The sequence below is a fragment of the Peromyscus maniculatus genome, chromosome 2 (assembly GCF_049852395.1).
Source record: "Peromyscus maniculatus bairdii isolate BWxNUB_F1_BW_parent chromosome 2, HU_Pman_BW_mat_3.1, whole genome shotgun sequence".
NCBI classification, from domain to species: domain Eukaryota; kingdom Metazoa; phylum Chordata; class Mammalia; order Rodentia; family Cricetidae; genus Peromyscus; species Peromyscus maniculatus.
The window spans coordinates 67,237,331-67,251,923 of NC_134853.1; the positions used below are offsets into that span (position 1 = coordinate 67,237,331).

Below are 14,593 nucleotides of genomic sequence, written 5' to 3' on the forward strand. Positions count from 1 at the left end.
TTTGTTCTGGTTCTCAAGAACCAAGAAGTTCCTGGGTATTGTCGTCGAAATTGAGGCAATATTCTGTCTGCAAGTGGTACAGAAACACCTCCCACCAAGTTCTGTACCCAAAGCCGTGACTCAGTTTCCTCCCCAGCTCGTATAACTGCCTTAATCTGTCGCCCTAACGATCAATGGTTTGGCGCTGACTAGGTGCCGTGGTTGCCATAGTGACATTCTTGGGTAGTCATGCTGTTGTGCTCAGCCCTCCCACTGGGGACTGACCCCATTCCCGTTGCCATGGTAACTAGGAGGCCTAACTTTGCTTGACGACTGGGCGGAGATTTTTCCCTCTTCCCTCTTTTCCCAAGGCATCAACAGCTCTTTCCATATTTTCTGAGCCAGATACTGTCAGGCGTGATTCCCTTACATACAGAGGCCAGCAAAAAGGCTCAGTCTTTCAGTCTGGAGCATGTCACCTTGCTCAGGTCTCTGACACCCTCTCCAACACATCCTTTAAGCGGCCTGTATCATCGTCATCATCCTTGTTTTACATATAAAGACACTAAGGACCTGAAGGGCTAAAGTAACTTACGGAATTAGTGTAAGAATCCAGGTCCTCAGAGGCAGGCGGATCTCTGTGAGCTACACAGAGAAACCCTGCCTCGAAAAACCAAAAAAAAAAAAAAAAAAAAAAAAAAAATCCAGGTCCTCAAAGTGTAGCTCCTGTAGCTTCGCTTTACCCTTATTATATGAAAAGGAATAAGACTATGCCCCAAGAATCAGCCTGACCTAGCCTAAGATCCCGTGGGTTTTTTGCAGCCTGTAGCTTCCTCTTTAGAAAAGAGAACAGTTCCAGGTCCTATTAGGCCCCACATCTCCATCCACATCCTCTGAATATAGAAAAAAAGTAGAGCTTACTTCAAGTTTCCAAACAAGAATTTATTTTTTTTTTCTAAAAAAAAAATGTACCAGGTACAATTTTTCCTGTTTTTGTTTTGTTTTGTTTTCAAGTTTCAACAAATGCTTGTTCCCCTCAGCCAAGCCCCACGAGTTAAGAGTTGAGGCTGGGTCAGAGTCTTGAGTGGGGAATGGGGTAACTGGGAACCACATGACTGAATACGAGGGACACCCCCTCCTCCCAGCTGAGGTAGGTGGGTCAGAGTCCGGTCAGGAGAGAGGAGGTCCCCCAGTCCTGAGGCCTGACTCTGTCCCTGGACACCTTCCTCAGTCAGGACCCCAAAGCAAGGAAACACAGGTAGAAGAGAGGGGCAACTGAGTCCGAAGCCCTAGGTCAGGGGTGGTTAAACCCCTGTGTTACACATACATGCACATTCTCTCACACACGCACCCCACACAAACCCACGTTTGTGTGCATACTTGCATGTGCACGCTTGTGCACACACACACACACACACACACACACACACACACACATTAGCTTTCAAAGATGGATTGAAGGGTAGGGAAGGGAAAGGGAATAGAGAAGAACAAGGGAAGCTGAGTCTTTGGCTAGTGACTCAGGTCCTCTGGAATAAACCCTCTGCCCTTAGCCAAGGGAGAGCAGTTCTTCCCTTGCCCCGACATCAGCTTCTTCAAGTCCTGAGGTTGGAGCAATGTCAGAGTGGGGTGATGCCAATTATCAGGTCTGGGAGGTCACCAAGGCAATCCAATTTGAATAAATTATAAATTAAAAATAAATAAAATAATAAGTGGCCCCTGCCCAGGACAGGGAGGCAACACTGGCATTACTTGCCTAGGAACTTGGGACAATCTCAGGGTAGCTCTGGTTCCTCCCTATTACCTAAGCTGGCCTGGGAAACCCAAGGGAGGGGACAGGCACATGGAGTACCCAGAGTAGACAGGGTGTGGAAGGATCAGAAGCTTTAAACACCCAAATAATCAATGTGGGTGTGAGCGTGGTGGTGGTGGTGGTGAGGGCTTTAATTCAAGCCTGAAGGCGCTCTCGCCATTTCTCCACGGTTTACCCTGTCCAGGATGGAGCTGGATAGGCAGGCTTTGGGCCCACCTCGCTTCAGGACGATGGCAATTAGGGCAAAGGTGAATAACGTGGATTGTGGGGGGCCTCAGTCACAGCCTGCAGTTCATAGGGGAGCCCCGTGTCCAGCTCCAGGCTCCGGCGGGAAAAAAGCAGGCGGATATCTCCATGCAGGCTTAAGCGGCCTGAGCGGGAACTCCGGAACCTGGGGGAAGACAGCGTGAACCACGTCAGCATCCAGATGACTGGGAGGACGAGAAGGATCCTGTCTGAGGGCCGGGGACAGAAACCCAAACCTCCCAGCGCTCCCAGGGCCGGGTGCTCACCTGAGGTGCAGCAGGTAGCAGAGGAGGCGGTGGGCGGGGCTCGCATTCCCCTCCTCACCCACAGGCACCAAAAAGAGGCGATGGCGCAGGAAGGTCATGTGGGCAGCAGGCATGTCCGAGAAGTCAAAGGTCACAAGGAACATCTTCACCACGGTCTGGTTGGGGTTAAATAAGGTCTGGGGACAGGACAGTCCAGGTCGGTCGGGTCTATGGGTGGATCTCCCTCTCTTCCCACATCAGCAACCCCCCGGGGTACCGCTCCCTCACTCACCACTTGGATGGTGCCCACCTTGGGCACACTGTAACCCTTCCTCCCCAGAGGATTCAGGTCCACGACACCCTAGGAAGATCATAAACCATTAGCCAGGGTAGGAACTAGAGACTGACTGACTGCTCTATAATATCTCCCCTTGGACTCGGCTCCACCCCACACTAGAGTTTTGCCCACCTGACCCTGACCAACTCCCAGAAGAAGAACAGGTAAGGACTATCTTTTGCCACTCCTCCTACCCCCCCAACCCCTCTGAGGTAACTTTGGGGTCAGTATTCTATCATACCAAGAAGGGAGCCGGGGCATTTTGCTCAGAAACATCAAAAAAGGTGACAGTGACAGGCAGCGTGACATGCTGGGGACAGTAAGACCCACTGGCTCCAATCTCCGCAGTAAAGCCCTCAATGTGGCCAGATGGTGCAAAGCGTCCTCGAAGCAATGATTCCTGGTATTAGGGGGGAGTAGACACACAGTCTGAGAGTGAGGCCAATCCTTCCCTTCGTCTATTCGAGCCGCATCGCACCACTGAATTCCTCCCAGGAGCGCCTAGTCACAAAGCCCAAAAGGAGTTGTTACCTCGAAGTTGCCCAGCAGGGTACGGCTGACAGCGGGGGTGGGGGAGAGGGAGGCACTGGGAGGGCTCAGCAGGCCTGGCCCCTTCCGGAGGCTTCGGAGGGAGCTTCTGGTGAGAGAAGAGACGCACACGGGGTGATTTGAGCATTCCGGTAGTCCTATTTTCAATCCTCGACCCCACTCTTTGCTACTCCCCAGGGCTCCCTACTATATATAGCATTGGGGGGGGGGGAATTATAGACGTCTGCTTTGGCTTTCATGGCCAGGGTAGAGGGGGAATCTGGTCACTTACAGCTTCAGGCGACGGGCACCTTTCAGCCTCCGCCCCATGGGACTGCAGTCTGTTGGGTCCTGTGGTGAAACATTGAGAAGAGACTGCATGAAGACCAGACATAATTTTGGAACAAGGACTCACTACCAGTTCTCAGAACATCTCTATAGGTCTCCTCCACCTTCACCTACACAAACATCCACAAGAGTAGATGAGAGTACGCTGGATGTGGTAATTTATGCCTATAATCTTGGCACTTAGGAAGTAGAGGCAGGAGGATGAAGAACTCATCCTTGGCCACAAGGGAGTTTGAAGTCAGTCTAGGCTATTTGAGACCTTGTATCAAAAAACAAAACCAGGAGACTGGGGATATAGCTCAGTTGATAGAGTGTTTGTATAGTATGCACCCAGCCCTGGGTTCAAGCTAAAATACCACATAAACTATGGTGGGGGGCGGCCCATGCCTTGTATAATCCCAACACTGTACTTGGAAGGTGTAGAAGTTCAAGGTCATCTTTGGCAACCTAGGCTTGCCTGGAATACAAAAGACCCTGTCTCCAAAAAAAGAAAAATAAATAAAAGAATCGATGAACTCATCCACTGGCTTACCAAAACAGGCTCCTTGGGCCCGGGCAGCAGGTGGCTCCAGAAGGGTGTGGCTTTGGCATCAGAACTATTGGCAGCAAGAGGGCAGCCCAGGGTTCCCCGGCGCCTCCGAGGGGCTGGCCCCTCTTCCTCAGAGCGGACATCCAGGGTTTCTCCAGCAGGCAGCAGCCTTCGCTTGGTGGGGCAGGGGCCTGGAGGGCCAGGGCCAGGGGGGGTGTGCTCGGGACTGTGCCCATTGGCAGTTCCAGGGGACTCCCTAGGCCAGGGGCTGTTCCCGTTGCCCACCCTAGCCATGGGGCTCTTACTCCCTATTTGTGCAAGATTGTGCAAATCAGTGTCAAGTGTGTGCAGCTGGCCTGAAGGGGCTGGCCCTGGAGACTCCCCCAGGTACCCCTGTCCCCCTTGATCTGGGAAAACCCAGTCTCTGGTGTGCAAAGTATTGCAGGAAGCATTTGATGAGGGCCAAGGGGTACTCCCGGTCCCTGAAGTCCAAGGCGAGGTGGCACTACCTCCCTGTTCCACAACACAGAGGCCATGATGGGAGAAATGCTGGCTGGCCACACCCAGTCCCAGACCCAGTTCCTCTGGGCCCAACAGTCCCACAGTAGATGGTTCTTCAGGGGGTAGTCCCTCTCTGGCCCCCAGCCCAGGGCCTCTCTTCAGCTCCCGGGGACCCTCAGTGGGAGGGGCCGGCCGCTTCAGAGCCCTAGGAGGCTCAGAGGCACCAGCTGGAGGGGAAAAGATGGATACCTGGTAGACCCCGGGGGATGTCGCCCCCCCTGCTGGGCTGTAGCCCATGAGCAGGCCACCCTGGAGGGTCCCCTGTCTGACTGGAGGCTGTGAAGGGCCAGCCTCTGGCTCTGAGGATGGAGACGGCTCCGCCTGCACGTGGCGCATGAAGCCCCCCTTGGGTCAGGGGGGCCCCCCCACACGGCCTTTATGCTGGGCCTGGGCTGGGGGGCCTGGGGACATCTGCAACGAAGAAGAAAAGGCGGTCAGGGAAATCAAGGAGTTTTCTTTCTTCCAGCTGAGTTTCAGACCCCTCTCCCCCCATCATCCTTAACAGGTGACCTTGAGCAGTTCGTGGGGTAAAGTTGTCCAGTGCCAGGACAGATTAATGGAATTCAGAGGCTACTCTCAGAATTCCAGAGAGGTGGACATGTTTAGTTCCCGAGTCCCTCCTTCTTCCTGGCAATTACCCCGATGAAGAAGCCTCAAGCCCAGGTGTGTGTCCCCTCTTCCTGTCTGATGTCTGGTTCCTCTAGCTTTCAGTCTGGTCCATGCCCACTGCACTGGCAAGGTGACTGCCACCATTCCGTGCAGCTCCCGGGCTCAGCTGGACCCTGAAAGAGAAGAGAAAATATAAGCCGGGATCCCTGAAGCCAATGGTAAAATTCCCTCCACTAATATGGGCTATTATATTAGCACACACATCAAAACATCCTCGCCCTGTGTGACAGGCTCTTCAGAAACAGAAGAAGCGGGCTACCTGAGGAGTGAACTGAGAAGCTAGTCTTGCCTGGCTGTATTAAGGATGTGAGAAATAAGGAGAGGCAAGAGGAACCATTTGTCAGGGTCAGTGTCTTGGGAACGGGCCCTGAGTAGTAGGATGAGATGTCCCAAAGATCAGAGAGATACCATGTCAGCTAGTAGGTGGATAGGGCAATAATTTACCTCTCTCATTCAAGGCCACCCAGTTACACAACTCATCTCCATATGTCTATCCAAAGGGGCAAGTGCCACCTGAGAGTGCTAAGGGCAGAGGTCACGCAGATAGTCACACCCCATCCCACAACTACAAACCTCAAGTCAGCTCCAGGCCAGCCCTTCATATCTGCCATGCCAACTGCCCCCAGCCATCTATCTTCTCAACCAGAGAAAAGAAATCCAACCAAAAACAAGTGGTAGGAGGAGAGAACATGGTCAGAGGTACTTTCTAGTTCTCACCCCTCCCCCTGGGCCCTGCAAACCAGAGATAAGGAAGCAGCACGAAGTGGACTGGGAACAACAGGAGAATCTCTCCGGGCCCCTCCCCCAGGGCACAGCCAACACTCAAAAAACCTGAACCATTTCTTGGCTGCCAAGGCACAAAAATGGTCTTCACGGGCCAGGAACCAGTATCCCAGCGATGAGGCTGTCAAGTTGAAGGCCAGCTGTCCTCACTGTCATCCTTATTTGGTCAGCAGCCTGTGAGTCCTACCAGCCACAACGCCCTTTGGCATAATGCTAGAGGCTGAGGCAGGAGCATCTGGAATTTGAGACCAGTCTAGCTACATTTTGAGATTCTCCCTCAAAAATCAAACAAACAAAAAAGAAACAACAAAAGCCAGGTTACAGCCAGCCTCCACTACACCAGAGAGTTCAAGTTCAGCTGGGGCTACAAGAGATCCTGTCTCAAATAAAATTAAAAACAAAACAAAACAAACAAACAAAAAACCAAGCAAGTTGGGTGGTGGTGGCGCATATTTTAATCCCAGCACTCAGGAGGCAGAGACAGGTGGATCTGAGTTCCAGGCCAGCCTGGTCTACAGAGGGAGTTCCAGGACAGTCAGGGTTACACAGAAAAAAACTAGTCTCAAAACAAACAAACAAGCAAGCAAAAATCAAGAAAACAAACAAGCAAAATCCAACAAACAAAAAATACTCTTTCCCACTCCTCTTCCTTGGATAGCTCAAAGTCCATCCCCTCCAAAAGGTATCTCTCCTCTGAGACTTCCATATGATAGTGTCACTATCTTCTGTAACACAATAGTACTTCTGTTCACTTCTGATCATGTCAAACCTGAGGACAGGCCCAATGTTAAACTTAGGAGAAACCCACGACATAAGACTCAAAAAAGCCTACATGCCAGCCCTAGTGATCTGGGCTGCCGTTCCGACAATGCAGAGAAAGGCTCCCCGACTGAGAAGCAGAGAATGACTTGTACAGGGAGAATCACAACAGCAGCTGTGGTGGCAGGAGACAGAGAGGAAGGGGACGTTTACACGTAGGGACTGAAACGCTCTCCTACGTCAGTCCTTCCCATCATCACAGGCCATACCTTCCCCTGTCACCGGGCCCTCTTGAGAACTGAGATCCTAAGACTTTTCTGGTCCTTTATGGTGGCTGAGATGGCTAGAAAGGGGAGGACACTAAACATGGCAGTGTGGTGACAGAGTACAACCTGTTCTCATTGCTTCCCCGCCTCTTCTCCACCCGGGTCTTAAAGTTCAAGAAGGGCATTTTCCTTAGCACCCCAATTTCCAGGTCATCTCAGTTAGCCTCCTGGGCCCTTGCCTCGAGGAAGCCAGGTGACGACATGATGCTCTACGTGACCCCAGCATGCCTGGCATCTGCTCATTAACCCAGAGCCTATTAGTTCCTTCCCTGTCAAGAGACGCTCTAAGACTCACTCCTCTGCCACCCAGCCAGTCTGGCTTTAGACCATGGCTTCCAGCTGACTCATGGGGCAGGACTGCAGGGAGGGGGACAGGCCAGGATAAGCCAAACCTCACCCTCCATGGGCAGCAGCTGGCATTAAACAGCTGTGCCAGACTGTGGCTGCCAAGGACTACAGCTCCCAACATGCCGAGAACAAGGCCAGCAAAAACAACAAGTCCCAGAATACCATGAGGTCTGTACCCTCAGATACTTGTTAGGCCCAGGAGGTGGGAGAGGTTCTGGTATAGGAAGAACACCTAAGGCTCATTCTCTCCTTCCCTTCGGTGTTCAGGACACCCATTCCACCCTGACTAAGGAGTGTTACGGGAAGAATTTCTATCCATGTGTTTTCCACTCTTATCCTATGCAGAGCACTGCTGCTCACTGCTGTACATTTGGTCCTTACCCAAGTCTACACACGCCAAGGTAACTGTTCCTAAGACCACCACTGTGAGTAGGAAGGTCAATCTCTGCTTTCACCCTCCCTCTGGCTCCTGGCCTAGAGAGAACCCTTCACCCTTAACAGAGAGGGAGCAGACCTCAGCAACCCCTCCAAACTCAAACGGGTAGACTCACCTCGGCTCCTGGACTCCTTGTTCTGGACGATCCCCCACCCCCTGTTTAGCCTCCCAGGTCGGTTCTCACTCCCTTCCTCTTCACAACCTGGGACAGGCCCCATACCCTGCAGAGGCTTCGGAGATCTGCACCTTCCACCTAGTACACACTCACCCCGCTCCCAAATTGGCTCCGCTGCGGTGGCCGCTGCTCCGGGCCCTTCCGTCCCGTCCCGTCCCGTCTCGGTCCCTCCCCTCGGATAACCAGTCCCCCCTGCTACGGGCCCCCAACCCAGACAAAGGGTGGCTTAGGCTGAGAGCTTTGCTTTTGCTTGGCTCTTCTTTGATCAGCTTCGTGTGCAACACTAGCGGGCCCTGGCGTCCGAAGCCCCTCTAGCCGCTGTTGCACCCCTCCCCGCGACGGTCCCTCCCCGGGGCCGCCCCGGCTCCGCGCCGCAGACTCCGCTGCCCCTCTGACTCACAGGCCATTTCCTACCAGCTGATGGGGCCGCCCGCCCCGCCCAGCGCCCGGCCACCCCCGCCACTGCGACCACGGCTGCCACGCCCCCCTCAGGCCACACCCTCCATGGGCAACAACTATGCTCATTGGCCAAGTGGAGGCCAGCCTCTCGGCAACCTCAAGTGCGAGTCACGCCCTCTCCAAGGGGCGCACGTCTATTGGTCCACATCAGGGCAGGCCTACCCAATCTTGCCCCGCCCACCTTCTTAACCCTTTTTTCTGTCCAAGTCCCAAGTAATTCTCTGCCCTGCCTTTTAACCCCTCCAGACATCTCAACAAACGCTTCTCCTCCACCCTTCCTGTTCTGAGGTACATTAATAGGAAGCTCCAGGGCTTTTACAGATACAGCTCAACAATCTCCACCTCAGCCTACTTTTCTCATACCAAACCCAACCCTGTTCACCTCTCCCAGCATTCCTAAACAGAGCTCCAAGTGAAGAGGGTTGTTGCTATCCAGTAAGCTTCCTATGGGTCAGACAGGAAGAAAAAGACCTGACGTCGGACCTTATCTCCATCCAGACTGAAAGATGGTCTTCTTAGTTTTGTTTGTTTGTTTGGTTTTTGGTCTTTGCTAGAGACCCCAGCCAGGGAGCTCCTGAGACAGGAATACATTTAAATTTCAGGGACTCAGGCCTCATTCTTTGTGTCTGTAAACTCTTCTCAGAGTGGGCTTGGAAGCACTTCTTGCTGAGAGGTCTCTGCTCTGCTTGAGGAAGCTCAGCATCCTAAGAAATGAGCTAGAAGGGCTTCTGCCCAGTCACTCCTGACATCAAGCTCATCTTCATGACTCACAGCTCCCTCGAAACTCACCAACCTCCCCCTGAGTCACTGGGCCCCAGGCCCAGCCCAGATCCAGCCAAATTAAATGGCAGCAGAATCAGCATCCCTAACCTTTGTCCTTTGGCTCCGTAAATAACCAGGGTGGAATCTTTGCAAGGTCTGGGCATTCACAGACACTTTTTTTTTAGAGGGACTGCTCCAGAGATAACATAGGAAAATGGATAGCCTTGTCTACCTTGTCCTCTGAACTTAAGAGTGAGTTAGACAGGTTGTCACCAAATCAGACCTTTCCTCCCAGCCAGTCACAGAAACAGGAAACAAACACCAGAACTCAAAGAAGCAGAGTTCATTCCTTCATAGTTTAAAGACTTAATAAGGCACAAGGCCCTTTTTGCCTTGCCTATGCTAAGAATCCCCCAGGAACATCAGTCATGACTGGACTGTAGAAAGAGACACCCCCCCTTCCCCTACTTCCTCTCTGTGTTCTACAATTAGATCCAGCAAACAACAGTTTTCTAGGAGTCTTTCTCCTTTCCTGATGAGTAGGAACCCCCCCCCCCAAAAGAACCCAGTTCCTTAAGATTGACTTCCCTGCAAGCAGCAGGACTTTTAAAAAAATGTCAAAGCTCTAACAAAACTGCAGAATATCAATGTGAGAACCTATCTGCCTTAGTAAAGCTCACTAGGAAGACAGAAAGAGACACAGACCATCTTAGAAAAACCCTTAGCAACTCTACCTTGTTCTGCCTTACTATACCATACTTTTAGTTCTCAGTTTTGTACAAAAATCAGGGGATAATACTAAAGGAGTCAAGACCAAAAATATTCCAGGCCTCAATATGCCCTGGGGACAGTAGCATGGTTCAATCATGCATGAGGTCATAACTAGCTGCGCTAAACTCTTAGCTTGCATTTCTGTTGTTTTGATTTTTAGAGCCAAGATCTTGCTGTGTGACCTAGGCTGACCTTGAATTCATGATCCTCCTGCCTTAGCTTCTAGAAGGTTAGGGTTACAGGACTGGGTGTTTTGTTTGTTGTCTTTGCTTTGTTTCTTTGAGACAGGGCACCTAGTAGCTGTGAGACTGGATTTAACTCTGGTAATCTCTTGCCTTTGCCTCTGGAGTGCTAGGTTTACAGGTGTGTGCCACTAGACACAGCCTGACTTAAAAAAAAATATTATGGTGCTGGAGAGATGACTCAGTGGTTAAGAGCACTGGCTGCTCTTCCAGATGACCCAGGTTCAATTCCCAGCACCCACATGGCAGCTCACAACTGTCTGTAACTCCAGTTCCAGTGGATCTGACACCTTCACACCAATGCACATAAAATACATTTAAATAAAAATAAATTATTTAAAATTTATTATTATAATTATTATTGGTTTTGGTTCTTAGGTGTGTGTGTGTGTGTGTGTGTGTGTGTGTGTGTGTGTGTGTGTGTAGCTCTGTAGACCAGGCTGGCCTCAAACTCACAGAGATCTGCTTACCTTTAATGAGTTTGAGGTCAGCCTGGTGAGTTTGAGGCCAGCCTGGTATACACAACAAGTTCCAGGACAGCCAGGGTTACACAGAGAGACTCTCTCAAAGAAACAAACAAACAAAATTATTCACTGCTGGGAATGGTTGCACATGCGTTTAATCCCAGCACTAGGGAGGCAAAGGCAGGCTGATCTCTGTGTGTTTCAGGCCAGCCCGGTCTGCATATGGAGTTCCAGGCTAGCCAAGGCTACATAGTAAGACCCTCTCTTAATATTTTCTCCTTCCTCATCACTATTATTGTTGTTATTATTATTAGTGTGTGTGCATGACGTGTGAGGGCAGATTAGAGGACAGCTTGGGGGATTCTGTTCTCTCCTTTCACCATAAGGTCAAGGACAGAAATTAGGCCATCAGGTTTGTACAGCAAGTGCTTTTACAAGCGGACTCAGCTTACTGCCCACCCCCCTTTTTAAATAAATTGCAGCTACCCCTAGCTTACTTCTTCTTTTTTTTTTTTTTGCGGGAGGTTGGGTTTTGTTGCTTTTTTTGAGACAAGGTTTCTCTGTGTATCCCTGGCTGTCCTGTAACTCGCTCTGTAAACCAGGCTGGCCTCGAACTCACAGAGATCCATCTACCTGCCTCTGCCTCCTGAGTGTTGGGATTAAAGGCATGAACCTCAATTTAATTTCTCACAAGCATACACATGGGTTTGTTTTTTGTTTTGTTTGTCTTTCTTTTTCTTCTTATTGGAAGCTCCCTGAGAACAGCAACTCTGTTCTTTGTGCTAACATTCTCAGAGCCTGGCACATAATAGATATTCAATAAAATGTAGTGAAGAAAACAATGGGCCCAGATACTGAACAGCAATTTGAAAACTTGGATCTTAACTCCTGCTCTTTCACTATGCAGCCTTAGGAACCAGTTTCTTTGACCACAAATTTGCAAATTTAAAATGAGAGCTTCTGAGCTGGGTTTGGTGCTGTGTGTCTATAATCCCAACATTCGAGAGGTGGACACAGAAAGATTAGGAGTTCAAAGTCATCATCAGGTATATAGTGAGTTGGAAGACAGCCTTGGTTACTTGACACCTTATCCCCAAGCCCAAAACAAAATAAATAAATAAATAAACAGACAGACAGACAAAGAACTAAAATAAGGATTCCATTAAACAACGACCGTTGAGGACATCTACAACCCTGGCCTTATAATTCTAATGGCTGATGTGCACTCATGTCCATCACAGAGGATGGGCTCAAGCAACTGCATTCCCTGCTGCTGGCACTAAAGCAGAAAGGCTATATACTCAGCATAGCAAACTGCTGGCTTTTCTCTCTCTGCCCCACCCACTCACACAAAATGCCCAGGCCCAGAGGAAGCGTGAATGCCTCGGCCCTAGGCCCGCCCCTCTCTGATAAAGAGCGTCTGGGAAGCAGTGTTGCCATAGAAATCAGTGCCTCCTCAAAAGGCTTCGGCCTGCCCTTCTTTACCCCACCCTACCCCATGGCTTTGTCTGTCCTGAGCACCCCCCCCCCCTTCCTCAGCCAGGCTCTCAGCCACTGGGTGGCTGTGTGAGAAGCCTGGCCCGGGGCCCCTTTCAGCAGCAGAGTCACAGGCATTCAGTCACGGTGTGGAAGGCAGCCCTTTCCCACCCTCCCCAAGCCAACCTAGAGGCAAAAAGAACAGTGGCACCACATCGAGTCTCTTTCTGTTCTGACAGGCTCCTTCCAGCCCCAGAGTGTAGGGAGCCATTCTCTCTTCATCCCCTAGCTGGGCTAGAACCTCTTTATCCCTTCCCAGGTCAGGCTTACTTTACCATAGTAGCCCACCTTTCCAAGCACACTGGACCTTCACTACTTCTCAGCATTTTCCCTAGAGAACCCCTAGAATTTCTGAGGATCCTCTGATTCCCCACCCAGGGAAGGACAAAAGCAGAGAAATCAATTTTGGGCAAGAGGTAAAATGTGGCTGCCAGTCACTTGGGATTTCCCGGCAGAGATGGTGGTGGTGGTGGTGGTGGTGGTGCGGTGGGATCTGAGCCTCCATGTTGGTTACCGGGGTCTCTGACCACTAAGAGCAAAGTCTGGAGCAGGTCATAGATCCTAGACTGGCAAGAACCAGGCCAGGCCCCAGTGTGAGGAAGGAAGTGGGAAATGAGCACACCCAGAGCATAAGGGCAGGGCAGGGGGTGGGGTGGGGTGGGCAGAGACCAAAGCAGGCTTCTGGAGGAACAGGAACTAGGTTGGGGATTGACAGGAACCCGGTGACAGAAGGGTCCCCGGAGACACTAGTTGGGGAAGGTATCCTAGCCCCAGCCAGCCAGATTCAAAGTAGGATCAAGACACAGTCACACAACCCCGTGTAGCGAGCAGGGCCTGCCTGTTCCCTGTGTACCCACGACAGAAGGTGCGGCTAGGAGCTTAGCATCCAGGAGCACTAGACAGGCTACCTGGTCAATTAAGTCCAGGACCCTCACTCCTAGAACGTAGACCACAAATGTCTTTCCGGGGTCCCTACAAGGCAGCAGAACGTTACTTTCTAGAAGTACTGGGATTCTCCCCAGCAGGGGGCCCACAACTCCAGCCCTTCATGTAGTACCCCACAGCCCATCCCCTCTCTCTACACAAGCCCACCGACTCTCCCATACGCTGGCCCACCAGCCACTTCCCATCACATAGACCCCCATTCTCCCGAAGTTCCTCCAAATCGCTCAAGTATCACCTCCCACTCCCACAAAGTACTCCCGCCCTTCCCCCACAACAGCCCCTAGAGAGTGCGCCTCCCTGCTCACACAGTGAGCCCCTAGCCGCTCCCCCAACTCCGCGTCCCCCCACTCCACAGCAACAATGTCCAAATTCTGTTCTTCGCTAACGGTGGTCCCGACTTCAGGTCTGCCCAAGCCCACCCTCGGCCTTGTCCCCTTTTCCACGCGCACCCCGCCCCACACCTGTAGTTCCGTGGGTCCTGTTGCACTTGAGAAGGTAGTAGATAGGGGCAGTGACTGAGCAGCCCTAGCTGCAGCCTGGGCCTGTAAACCTCTCCCCTTGGGTCCGAGCCCCGCCCCCGCAACGCCCCGGCCCACCCTCTCCCTTGTCCCAGCTCCCACCTTCCCCGGGCTTGTCCCCCTTGCCCCGGTTCTTTAATCCCTCAGACTCCGCCTCTGCAGCCCGGACCACGCCCCCTCCGCCACCCCGCCCCTTTCGTCTTCTTTGCATTACCCCAGGATCCTCTGCTTTCCTGAGGCACCGCCCCCTGGTCCCCGCCCCCCTGTGGGTCTCTCCGCCCTTCATCAGGACCCACCCCCCTCGGATGACAACCTGGTGGACCTCCTTCCAGGTCCCTTTCACAGGAACACTGTCCCCTCTGCCTGCAGTGACTTTTATTCCCCGCCCCTTCTCCCGCCTGCCTCACCAGGGCGCACACGCTCCTTGGCCCGGGTCGGCTGGCTGTGATTGGCGGCGGCGGCCCCAACAGATGACGGAGGAGACAAAGTGATGGCTGCAGGTCGTCTGAGGTCCCACCCCGGCCACGTGCGGCTTCTGTGATGACAGGTCCAGGAGGGCGGGGCTTTGCCTGACCAGCTACAACCCCAAAATGACCAGATCCGGCGGCGGGTGGGGAGCCAGAGCTCCGGCCAAAACTCAATAAACGCTCTCTTTTCTAGGTTCCTCTCCCCTCTCCTCCCCTCTCTTTCCCTTGTCTCCGCTCTTTTTTCCTTTAAGGGATCCTTTTTACTGTAAATTGGACGCTAACTCACTATTCTTCTGTCCCCCTCCCCGCGCGCAAGTGCTTGAGTTCCTGAGGTTTTCTTGCTGGTG

At 52.1% G+C, this 14,593-nt stretch overlaps 1 protein-coding gene across 6 annotated transcripts; it reads right to left on the reverse strand.

The window, feature by feature from the left end:
- Window positions 1-900: 900 nt before the first annotated feature.
- On the reverse strand, window positions 901-14,305 carry Atosb (atos homolog B). Of its 6 annotated transcripts, none has more exons than XM_006985988.4 (9): window positions 14,187-14,305; window positions 5,225-5,368; window positions 4,029-4,997; window positions 3,441-3,499; window positions 3,152-3,257; window positions 2,862-3,020; window positions 2,576-2,644; window positions 2,305-2,480; window positions 901-2,183 (listed from the first exon to the last, which is right to left on the reverse strand). In XM_006985988.4, the coding sequence occupies exons 3-9, from the start codon at window positions 4,920-4,922 to the stop codon at window positions 2,030-2,032; spliced, it is 1,617 nt and encodes a 538-aa protein (XP_006986050.1). In that variant the 5' UTR covers window positions 4,923-4,997; window positions 5,225-5,368; window positions 14,187-14,305; the 3' UTR covers window positions 901-2,029. The 6 variants fall into 6 exon arrangements, with proteins under 6 accessions (XP_006986050.1, XP_006986051.1, XP_015860066.1 ...); XM_006985989.4 differs by lacking the exon at window positions 14,187-14,305 and adding an exon at window positions 13,723-13,888; XM_016004580.3 differs by lacking the exon at window positions 14,187-14,305 and adding an exon at window positions 8,483-8,536.
- Window positions 14,306-14,593: the final 288 nt, after the last annotated feature.

Coding starts and splice junctions, on each gene's coding strand:
- Atosb (XM_006985988.4), bottom strand. CDS start 4,922: ATGCGCCACGTGCAGGCGGAGCCGTCTCCATCCTCAGAGCCAGAGGCT. Junction 2,645..2,861: donor ATGCCCCGGCTCCCTTCTTG/GTATGATAGAAT, acceptor TGATCTTCCTAG/GGTGTCGTGGACCTGAATCC. Junction 2,184..2,304: donor TGCTACCTGCTGCACCTCAG/GTGAGCACCCGG, acceptor GTCTTCCCCCAG/GTTCCGGAGTTCCCGCTCAG.